We start from the raw sequence: 12513 nt of genomic DNA on the forward strand, positions 1-12513 counted from the left end.
AAGAAAATAAAAACTGATCAAAACATATGGGATTTTTAATCATGCGAAAGTAATAAATAAACATTTCACTGACATTGCCATTTTTGAAATTGTTTACACGTTTTAGTATAATATGACCTTGATAAATGAATTTTATTTTATAGTGTGTCTATTCGCAGAGACAGTGGTATTGGCTGTGTTACTGCGCTGAGGCTGTTCTAACAGGTAGTTGGTGTAGCCATTTAAAACAAATGACTCTCCATAGTTCTATTTTACATAGCTAGTACACTTATACATGTAGTTCACCAAAACACATCTACATAGGACGCTTTTAGTTCAACAAAACACGGCTAGTCCACTTGTAGTTCACTAAACAGAGCTAGTCCACTTGTAGTTTAACAAAACACAGTAAGTACGCATATACCTCCGCAAAACACAGCTAGTACACGTCTAGTTCTCTAAAACTAAGGTAAATGCCTGACAATCTCTTTCGTTTACATATTATAACAGCTTTCCTAAACAAAATCATCCCCCCCACCACCACCACCACTACCACGACTAGACGCGTTTTCTCCATGATTAAATTCAATGAAGTTTCCCCTTTTTTTCCCCAAACATTTTGCACTTGCAATTTTTTCAACTTGAAAACTTGAACGAAGACTATGTCAGCGTTTGATTTCTCAAGCACCTAAATAATTCCCTTCGTTTGTTTTAATCTCTGATCACTCTAACATTTGACAATGTAACTTTTGGCATACTGGGCCATCTTATATGCAAAATAAGAAAAAAGATAACGACGAAAAAAGATAAAAACACAGAAAATATGAAATGTACAACAGGCAATACACGACTGTGCCAACAGACCACCACCACCGATTCGTCGGTCAGAGTTATATTCTTTTACCCATGAACAAAACACGAAATTTTCTCTCAGTCTTGCTCTTAATCCGTAAAGCTTGCACGTTTAAGCTTAGCATAAAAACTCCGAATGTGTTGAAGTAACCAGTGCATTTAGACGCATATGCATAGTTTCAGTTATACAAAAACAAAGATAAAACACCAAGGTTGTGTACCGTTACCAACGTTGAAAGTTACTCACAAAAATCAAATAATCCGAGTACATTGACTGATTGTTGATGAATATTTGGATACACCATATTCGTTTACCAGCCTTCAGCCAGTATGGAAGCTCATAATTAATAATCGCAAGTCCAATTTCCCAAACGACGTTAGCACAAACCACTAAACAACTAAAAAAGTGTATTAAGTGCAAAATTAGGACGAAAGCGGCCAAGGATTTTCACTGATGCTGGAAAGTCGTAAGGTATGTTATAGGCTAATGAGTGAAATTAGTATCCAAATGGTGTACCCTGCTAGTAAATATTAAAATATGTATCTCAGTTGCTCTTTGATTGCAACCACTCATATATCCAACGTGGAGACCAGTGTATAGATAGTGAAGAACACATGGCGACCAGAACAAGCTCACCACTAGCTGGTCAAATCCACATCGTAAATCACCACACACATATTTTGTAATGCTAAACTCTTGTTGTGACGTCACTCTATTCAGAAACCGTAATTTCTACCTCATGAAAGCACGGCAGTCGTACTTTCCTAAATTCATCTGTCTACATGTATATATATGTTATTTCCACACTTACGTCGTGTTTTCGACCGTGCGCTAAAGCGGCTTTAATTGAGTTTTGATATAAATGAAGGTTAAAGTTATTTCCTTCCATAAAACTGAGCGCCGACAACGTTATTTACGGAGGCCTGTTATTTGTACCCTATCGGTAACATAAACGACTTTATGTGCATGTAAGCCCGTCCATCACAAAAAAGTTTTCCAGACTGGATTAAAAATTGGCAGACAGCTTCACCAAAACAATTTACACATTCACAGCTCCAGGCCGTTTTATCCATTTCCAACAAAGGTATAGGCGTTATGTCCCCAGATTTTATATCAAACCAAAATCACACGTCTGGGAGGTAATATTTATCTATTTGATTAGTGTTTTACGCCGTACTTAAGAATATTTCAATTATACAAGGTGGGCTAGAATCATTGTGGGAGGAAACCGGGAAGAACCTGGGGGAATGTAATGTACGTGTATCAGTGCATGTAGTGCTGTGCTGAAAATAGGTAGCTTTAGAAGTGTAGGATACAGTGATATATATACACCTTTCCGAAATACACCTTTCGGATCACCTTTCCAGATTAGTTGACTATTTTATTAACGCCCCCAAATCTTTATTCTCACAGTCATGTCTCAACTACCAATAAGCTCGTGATATAGCTCCGTCCTGACCCACTATCAGTAAATGTAGGACAGGTTAAGTGACACTACACATGAAATGATATCAGCAAGTGAATACCCAGTAATGCACAATATTGGTCTTCAACGTTTTTTTCGTTTTTGATAAGCCGGTATCTTAGGTCCATATACCCTCGGCCGTGCTCATCCTAAATTAGTACCCCCTCTCAGTGATTCTAGTACTGCTTTTCGTGTAGTTGACTTACACATAAGGTATACACGTTTATAGCAAAGCGCTGTTCAAATCAGGAAGTCACAACAAGCTGCTACAATCAAAGCAGATCAGGCTTTGTTCTCAGTTATCTGATATTAGATTTGAAGCCCTGCCAAACATTTCACGTGATCTTGCTGATGAGATAAATATATATTAGGATGTCTGTGAACCATGTTGTACGTGGTATATCGATGAAGTGAGCCTCCACATCACAGTTGCTTCAGGTACGGAAATCTTCAATTTTTGCTTTTGTTTTTATATGAGGTATATATCTGTACCATAATAAGCCTAAAAATACCACCGCAGATAAACGCTCTGCGACTGTACAGCCTGCTACGCCCAAGGTTCATTTAAAACTATTTCAGCTTGAGGACAGCAAAAGACATTTTTATGACCACTGAAGAGAAACTTGTTTTTCTACGTTTCATCCAACTGGGTGGAAATCGTACCATGCATCACCTGAGGTTGGCACGAAGCAAAAAGCAGGAAGCCATGGTCATTTTGTCATCGCTTCTAGCCATCATCCGGTCAGTTCGTATCTTCATCTTTGCGCTGTGCCATCGCTTCGTGTCATCGTCCTCCGTCATCGTCCTCTCGTTTCACTTCAAATAGTCTCATCGCTCGGTGTCAACAACTCATTTCCTTGTACCATCGCCATAGCGCTTCGAACTATTATCGGGCATGCAATAGCATACAAGGAAACGGCCATACACCAATAGCCTTATTTATTGATATGTTTATTTTAATGCTGTTTTACGCTACACTCAAGAATATTTCACTTATAAGACAGTGGGAGGAAACCGAGTAAAGCCCGAGGGAAACCCGCGACCATACACAGGTCGCCACGTGTACGCTAATATCCTTAATCAATTTCCATAACTCACAGAGGTGGAGTTTTAGGTTTCAGTTCTGAAAACTACATAGTTGCCATAGCAATAAAGCAGAACTTGCTGTGGATGAATTGTCTATTAGGAAGACTAATGCATGAAATTCTTAGTTTCCGATACAGACTGACCTGAGACAAGTTCTCTGACCTGAGACAAGTTCCCTGACCTGAGACAAGTTCTCTGGCCTGAGACAAGTTCCCTGACCTGAGACAAGTTCTCTGACCTGAGACAAGTTCTCTGACCTGAGACAAGTTCCCTGTTATCCAGTGCCAAATCTGACCTCATGAAATCAACTTAATTTAGTACTTCCTAATATCCTATTAGAGATCTGTATATTTTTTCATTCCTGAGGTGAACTGTCTCCCATCTTTTATGCACTATAATCGCACGCATTGATAATTATCGAACAACTGGACACAAACATTTGATTACAACAGCCGATTATAACAAGACTTGATCATCCAGCGTGATGCTAAAGGTGGGCACACTCGGTACTGAGTGCTGTGAACTGTGAATACCGACCACTCTGTTTGCACGCTGCCATAGCTCCTGGATTATTGCCCTAAAATGTGAAATCAGGTAGAATCAGAAGACACGATTGATAATGAATACTTACCGTAAGTGTTGATTTAACGCGTTATTTGACACTGGGAGAAAACAGTATCAAATGTCTTCGTGTGTCTATATGTTTGTTGAGTATATATAGATACCTTCACCTTCTAAATCTTAAAGCTTAACCCCAGCTGCTATGAGCAAATGCCTGTAACGGTAGTGGAGGTGTTTGACATACTACGAAGACAGCTGTTATTTTCCACATGTTTTACCTGCACTCGACGCGTCTTAAGGTCATTAAGTTTCTCAGGTACCTGATAAATGGGGGAGGATTACTTCGGCCACCCTGGTTTCCAGCCATAAACCTGACACCTAATTATATATGTGGGCCTATCATTTTGATTGAATCACCAATGTAATAAATACTTTGTGCCCTTTACTGTCCTTTTCTGGAGAATAAAAGCAACAGCTTACTACTGTGCCATAGACATTTTAAACATTCAAATATGCCAGTGGTAAACCTCAGTGCAGATACTTTTAGGTAACTCTTGGCCGCTATATTGGCGATTCGAAAAATAGCAGTATATCCTTTTGTATAACTGCACATTGCTGAATCATTTATCACATGCCTATATATCCGTCTGATATGCCTGATATTTTTCCTTATCATCATCGTCAGATCGCCGAACTACTTTCGTATCATGTGATTTTTGCCTGGAAAGCTCCGTCTTTTTCGAAGGGGATTTCCATCAAAACAAACAAGTCGTCTATACAGATCATATGTTTCATATCTTCTTCTCTACTTCTTATTTAGCTCATACTGGCTTCCTCTCCGATGGTACGTGGGGAGGTTTGTCAGGAACCCGTGGGTGGTCGTGGGTTTCACCCAGGTTCTGCTCGATTTCAATGCATCACAATGTTGGCCGCCGTAGTATACGTGAAATATTCTTTATTACGACGTTAAATACTAAATAAATAGGTAAATGAATAAATTAAGTAAATGAATAAATAAATAACTAAATTATAACCATTTTATTAATGAATTCTAAACAACTAGTTCCGCACTAGTACATCAGTGGTGATGCAAAGCCTAAACAAGCCTACGAGCGTGGTGAAGCTGTTGGTGACAGTGATATAAAGTGAGCGTATAGAGATACGCATGCGCTGTAAAGAGTATGCATTACAACTGTCAGTTTAAATGTGTTCCAGGGTGTGTCCTTCGTAAGCTCTGACTTCGCCTTAAATTTCTCCAATGATTCCCCATTAACGTTGATGGCAAACTATTTTACGTTCTGTGAGAGAATTCACATGTTCTGAATTCTCCACAGGTTATTAAATAAAATGGGCTCTCAGTAAAATCACATGTTTCTTTTTTAAGTGCATCGATGACACAGTTTTTTTTTAGCACACTTTACAAATCTGGATAAAACTGAATTTCATATTGCGTAAAAAAATGAAACTAAAATTACACCTAATTTCCTTTTCTGATAAATGATCAGTCAGGGTATTTCATTACAGAAATCTAGATCTTCGCCATTAATCAACTGTTCAAATCTGGCTATCACTGACCCGGTATACCCGAGTCAAATCATATGAACATATCTCATAGATTAAAGACAAACGACATTCATGTGTGATAAGGATCTGCCCTTAAGTTGTTGTTGTGTAGAGATGATAAATGAAAAATGATATGTGGTAAGGGTTCCCGCTCTTACGTCATTCTGGTAGAGACAAGCCATGGACATGTGTGGTAAGGACACTGCCTTATGTCACTCTGGTACAGAGTAGAGACAAAACATGGACATTTGTGGTAAGGGCACTGCCTTATGTCACTCTTGTGCAGAGTAAAAAGAAACCATGGACATGTGTGGTAAGCACACTGCCTTATGTCACTGTAGTGTAGAGTGGAGACAAACCATGGACATGTGTGGTAAGCACACTGCCTTACATCACTCTGGTACAGAGTAGAGACAAACCATGGACATTTGTGATAAGAACACTGCCTTATGTCACTGTAGTGTAGAGTGGCGACAAACCATGGACATGTGTGGTAAGGACACTGCCTTATGTCACTGTAGTATAGAGTGGAGACAAACCATGGACATGTGCGGTAAGGACACTGCCTTTTGTCACTGTAGTATAGAGTGGAGACAAACCATGGACATGTGTGGTAAGGACACTACCTTATGTCACTCTGGTACAGAGTTGAGACAAACCATGGACATGTGTGGTAAGGACACTGCCTTATGTCACTCTGGTGCAGAGTAAAAAGAAACCATAGACATGTGTGGTAACGACACTGCCTTATCTCACTGTAGTATAGAGTGGAGACTAATCATAGACATGTGTGGTAAGGACACTGCCTTATGTCACTCTGGTGCAGAGTAAAAAGAAACCATGGACATGTGTGGTAAGGACACTGCCTTATGTCACTGTAGTATAGAGTGGAGACTAATCATAGACATGTGTGGTAAGGACACTGCCTTATGTCACTCTGGTGCAGAGTAAAAAGAAACCATGGACATGTGTGGTAAGGACACTGCCTTATGTCACTGTAGTATAGAGTGGAGACTAATCATAGACATGTGTGGTATGGACACTGCCCTACTCCACTGTAGTATAGAGTAGTGATTAACAAAAGTCATGTGTCGTTCTGGTGTCGAGAAGAGACAAAGAACCCAGTAAGTGATGATGACCACCCTTACGTCACTGTGGTGAAGAGAAAAAACGATAAATATGTGTGGTAGTGATCAACCCTTAAGTCATTGTAGTATAGAGTTGACAAACGATAGACATGTGTGGTAAGGATCAGCACTCACATTAATAACGATAGGCACGTATGGTAAGGATCCGGCTTTACGTCACTGTGTTACAGAATGCAGGCAAAATATAGACATTGTGGTGAGGATCAGCTATTACACTGCAGTGGTATAGAGTGGAAACAAACGATGGCCGTGTGGTATGGATCAGCCCTTCAGTCTTCGGATGAGACATTTATACATCTGGCATAGGCGGCTAGGAAAGTTTGTGTTTCTAAATAGAACTAAGTTTAACCCAACTGGGCTAGGAGCCAATTCAAACATGATGAAAATGAATTTCGTCAGAAGGCTACTCAACTGATATGGAAGAAAAGCAATAAACCCCACTTAACCCCACATTTGAGCATTAAGTGCTGAATATTTCAAGAAAAATGAAATAACTCGTACTCACATAAATTCAATCTTTTGATCGGTTTTGTCAGGGCATTTTTCAGTTGAAATCCTCTCAAATAAATGCAATGCGATTCAAAGTAGAATGGTTATGATGCTTGTCCCCAGATCGTTAGGGCACACCACGACGGTTCACTCACAGCTTCGGTTATCGGAACACAGACCTTCCATCGACTGAACCCCTTTTCAGGCCTTTAATGATTCATTGATTTATTTGATCGGTGTTTTACGCCGCTCTCAAGAAAATTTCATTTATACGACCGCAGCCAGCATTATAGTGGCAGGAAACCAGGCAAAGCGCGGAGGAAACTCATGACCATCTGCAGGTTGCTGTACTCAAACTCATGGAAACAGCATTGGTGAGAGGCTCCGTGGTCATTACACCTCGCTGGCATACTGATCACCTCAGCTACGACACCCCCCCCCCCCCCCCTTAGTATGGTACTCATACTAAGATCGTTCGCGCGAGAATGCTAAATGTGAAGAGTTCGTCAATTACTTGTCCAAGTCTAGCGGTTTAATCTTGGCAACCAGGGTTTTCCAATCTGCGCGAATTTAAAAGCCGTTTCATGTTTGAAATGAAAGCCAAATAAAAAATAAATGAATTAAAAAAGTCAAATGCATTTCCTGCAAAAGTTACATGGATAAACGATTTGAGATCCGCTGTTATATAACTGAGGCTGTAAATCGACAAAATTACATAAGGATACGTTTTCGACTCAGCTGAACTGCGGGGGAACCAAGCAAATAAGGCTTCATGCCAATGCACTCGGACCGGTCAAATTACTTTTTGGTTTGTTTCACATGTGTAAAGAATTATTTCATTGTCAGGACAAGGAATAAGGTGAAAAAAGAGATAAATTTACAGCCGATGTTTTTTTCTATAACTCTACGTACATACCTCCTGATATGTATTATAGGAGCTGTCGGACACTGGACTTCTAGAAGAAAACGTTATTGCCACAATGGATGACGATTCTATCTCACTCGTCGATTTGAACGACAACATTGGGGACTGTCCAGATGCTCCAGTCAAGGTAGCAATTATCGGAATGCCTGGTGTCGGAAAATCGGAGTTTATCCAAGCTATTTTAGCCGATGGACCTGCTGGTAGTGTTGAGCAGAATACACAGGGTAGCTCTACAGTCTACACTTATCCAACTCTTCCCAGTGTCTACATGTGGGAGCTGTCCGCTGTCGAGAGTACTACAGATGAGTATTTAACATGCAAAGAAGTGGACAAGTACGACTTTTTCCTTATACTGTGTGACACAGAGTTTTCAGAGGTGGAGATGGGGCTAGCTGAACAGTTTAGCAAACGGAAAAAGGGCTTCTTCTTTGTTCGCACAAAAATTGACACAGTATTGCAAGACTCATCAACCACAGACCCGCACGAAACAATACCAAAAACCCGATTTCAAAAACATCCCTCTTTGGCGATGAAAAACAGTCAAGACCTGTCGATATCAGGCACATTACCAAAAACGCTTTTCCAAGAAATCGGCACCAAGTTTTCCAAATATCCCACCTTCGCTATTTCAAACCGAAGTGTCTCAGATTTTGAGTTTCCAAAGTTGAAGACGAATTTGCACTATGCCTTAATTTCGCTAAAGAGATTTTCTAACATCGGTTCTGAGGCTGAAACTGTGAAGAAATACCTGGAGTCAAAACTGAATGAGTGGAAAGATGTCAAAATCAATGTAGGCCTAGTCGGAGAATCTGGCGCTGGAAAGTCCTCATTCATCAATGCCGTACGTAGTTTGCACGCGGGTGAGGAGGGTGCGGCCGAAGTCGGTGTAACGGAGACCACAAGTAAAGCCACCTGCTACCCCCACCCAGATAATGAAAACGTCCGATTCTGGGATCTTCCTGGTGTTGGTTCATCAAATTTTCCTAGAAAGACGTATCTGAAGGATATTGATGTTGAGATCTATGACTTTTTCCTTATTATCTCAGCCAGAAGATTTAATGATGACGACAGATGGCTTGAAATGGAGCTAAATTTGAGAAAGAAATCCTACTTCTTTGTTCGCACGAAATTTGACCAGGCAGTCCGGGGTCATACTGACAAAACAGATGAATTCCGAGCCAAAATTATCCGAAACATCCAAAGTAAAATTAATATCCCAGCTAGTAGGGTTTACGTGATATCTAACGTTTACAGGGACCGTTTTGACTTTCCACGATTATTAGAGGATATAATCCTTGCCGTGCCATCGTTGAAGAAACAATCACTGGCTATGACGCTTTGTGGTTATTCTGAAAATCTCATTGAGATAAAAAAGGATGCCTTAAAACCCAGACTGTGGAAAGCTGCTGCAATGTCTGGAACCGTTGGTGCTGTACCAGTACCAGGGATTGATTTGGCTGTGGATCTGGCCATATTTGTCCATGAAGCAAAATTTTATCGTAAAGTGTTTGGACTAAACGAAGAAACACTCTGCAAGCTAGCCAAGGAGTACGACGTAGACATAGATCGTTTCAAAAGAGCTATGTCGAAAACTGGCGCAATGTCACTGACAAAGGTTGGCATTAAGAGTGCTCTCGTTGCAAGCCGAATTGGATTAGCCTTTGCCACAAAGACAGGGCTCACTTCCGTTTTGGAGGTTGTAGTTCCGGTAATTGGTTCTGTGATCAGTGGGGGTATTTCATTTGCTTTGACTTACGGCTTTCTGAAAAAAATGTTGGACGACTTTGCTTCAGATGCTTTCTCTATTTATAAGCTATCGGCAGACAAATTAGTAGCTGATAGCATAGCAACACAGCTCAATGTTTTATAAGAGATGTTCTGTACCTGCAAGAGCTGTTAACCTTTCTTCTTGTTGACCTTGTTTCTTCCTTTATCCTCGTTCATCATATGTCATTTATTTATTTGTTTATTTTTATTTGATCGGTGTTTTACATCGTACTGAAGAATATGTCACTGATACGACGGCGGCCAGCGTTAAGATGACAGGAAAGCAGACAAGAGCCCGGATGAAACATGCATCTGTATGAGGTTCAAGGTTCCCTTTAACATGACAATCTTTAAACTTAATGACAAAGGTTTTTTTGAAGTTGTATAGCACGTATAATTAACATTATTGCATGTTTAAACCTATTTCTGCTTACGGCATTGTGCTGTGGTGTCTGTAAGTGACCATTTAAGCATCAACATGAACCGTTTGAATAAAACCCTAACTAAGCTAAATGTGTAAGAGGTCGGATTTCATAAGTTACGTTCGTCTGTTTGCTAATTACACTCTGTCCTCCACATGATTTCGTCTTTTATACTTTATGTTTATATATTTTCATAGCTTTATCTTAAATCTGACTAGTAAGCATCCGTATTTATTACGGTGACATGGTGCTTTATGAACAGAGCAATCAAAGCTCGACTGATATACCTATACATAGATAGCAAAAATAAGTTAGAGTTTTGTAGTGAAATTGTCGCGTGGAAGTGTGTATGGCCGAAGTTGGACGTTACGGTAAGAAGCTTAGCTTTGGGCTACTTGTAAGTTATTTATGGACTACGGGTTTAATTTTGAATTGGATGTTTAGCTTAGAATATCAATAGTCTCCTGTGCATAAATAAAAAAAACTGACCATTGCATTCTTCTCTCTTACATGTCAAAGGGATACCGAATAGATACTCATTGACTAACGGTGGACATAGAGTTTCCTGCGTTAAACCTTGCAGCCTTGGTCACGTTTGAATAAATCTACCATTTCTACAATTCAGCTTAGGCTAGACATAGCCTGGCCTTGCCTGTCTCTCACTTTGTCCAATCAGAATTCATCCTGTATTCCTTACAGATTTCAATTTGTTTTGTTTATTCTATCTTACCTTTTCCTTTGACAACTGATGTTTTACATTGTTTTAGAATTCTTGAATTAATTTGATTGTTGTTGAACACCAAATCTTGCCTGTTTTCCACCTACCATAATACTGGCCGCCGTCAAATGTCTTGTTTATTTATTTGATGGGTGTTTTGCGCCATACTCAAGAATGTTTCTCTTATACAACGGAGCCTATGTGGCCGTGGGGGTAAGCAGGCCAGCACGGCGCCATGACCCAGGAGCCTCTCAGGCGGTCGCTTTGAGTTCAAATCCAGCTTGTCTGACAATAAGCCGCGGATGGTGGAATGTTTCTCCCATGTTTTGCCCGGTTTAGTCCCACAGTAATGCTGGCTGCCGTCGGATAAGTGAAATATCTCTGAGTACTGCGTCAAATGCCAATCAAATAAAGTAAATAAAACATGCGACGGCGGCTAGTATTATAGTAGGTGGAAACCGGGCAGCACGCTTGGAATATTCACTACAATCCGCAGGTTGCTCGCAGAGCTTACGACTGGAGAGGAAGAAATGATTTTCTATTAGATGAAAATCACAAATTGTCCACATTTAAAGAACCCTAACCTAAGCCAAAAAAAAGTTTGAAAACTCCTGTCTCCCCTTAACCCCCATTTCTTGCAGCTCGGGTGAAGCCATTAGTGCCGAAGTGAGAGCAAAGAAGCAAAACACAGCCACTGAGCCAAATTGCACTTGTGTTTATTTATTTGAAGATGGTTTGACGCCATATTATAAACTGTAATAATAAAATATTGCTGGTTCAGTCTTCTTTCCATTCCGTACAGTTAATGTGAAGTTTTCAGTTTTACACCTTTTCCAGCTTTGTAACTGTGATTTGGTGAGGCCCAGCTGGTAAAGCTGACCTTATCTCTGACATGTAAGGTCACAAGGTTAAGCCAACTTACACCTGTCGCTTAGTCATACCTGGCGACGCTGAGATTACACCTGTCACCTGGTGATGCTGAAGTTATGCCTGTCATTTGGTAAGGCTGAGCTTACATGTACATCAAACACCAGGTTGTGGTGAGCTTACACGTATTACCTGGTGACGCTGGAGGTCACACCTGTCACCTGGTGACGCTGAGATTAAATCTTTCACCTGGTAAGGCTGAGTTTACACATACCACATGTACCTGCAGATGCTGAGATTACACCTGTCAGCTGAATTTACATCGGTTTCCTGGTGAGACTGAGCTCACGCCTGATCGGCTGAAATTTACACCTTTTAAAGCTAGACTTACGCGTGGTCAAATTGAATGTACTCTGGGTTACACACCTGATGGGCTGAAATTTACACCTTCTAAAGCTAGACATACGCATGGACAAGTTGAATTTATTCTGGGTTATACATCTGATCAGCTGAGATTTACACCTTCTAAAGCTAGACAGGCGCCTGGACAAGTTGAATTTACTCTGGTTACACACCTGATCGACTGAAATTTACACCTTCTAAAGCTAGACATACGCATGGACAAGTTGAATTTATTCTGGGTTACACACCTGATCGGCTGAGATTTACA

The 12513-nt window shown here is 40.4% G+C and overlaps 2 protein-coding genes across 2 annotated transcripts in view; one reads left to right on the forward strand and one right to left on the reverse strand.

Annotated features, from left to right (window-relative positions):
- LOC135470647 (fibrillin-1-like) overlaps window positions 1–3683 on the reverse strand; it is a 47206-nt gene extending 43523 nt beyond the window's left edge. Inside the window, exon 1 of the mRNA XM_064749681.1 lies at window positions 3527–3683. Coding sequence (XP_064605751.1) covers window positions 3527–3683 — 157 coding nt within the window. The remainder of the gene's footprint in view (window positions 1–3526) is intronic.
- LOC135470648 (interferon-gamma-inducible GTPase 10-like) lies at window positions 2699–9939 on the forward strand. Its single transcript, XM_064749683.1, has 2 exons — window positions 2699–2735; window positions 8080–9939. The coding sequence occupies exon 2, from the start codon at window positions 8125–8127 to the stop codon at window positions 9937–9939; it is 1815 nt and encodes a 604-aa protein (XP_064605753.1). The 5' UTR covers window positions 2699–2735; window positions 8080–8124.
- The last annotated feature ends 2574 nt before the right edge of the window (window positions 9940–12513 follow it).

Source organism: Liolophura sinensis, chromosome 7 (assembly GCF_032854445.1).
Source record: "Liolophura sinensis isolate JHLJ2023 chromosome 7, CUHK_Ljap_v2, whole genome shotgun sequence".
Lineage (NCBI taxonomy): Eukaryota > Metazoa > Mollusca > Polyplacophora > Chitonida > Chitonidae > Liolophura > Liolophura sinensis.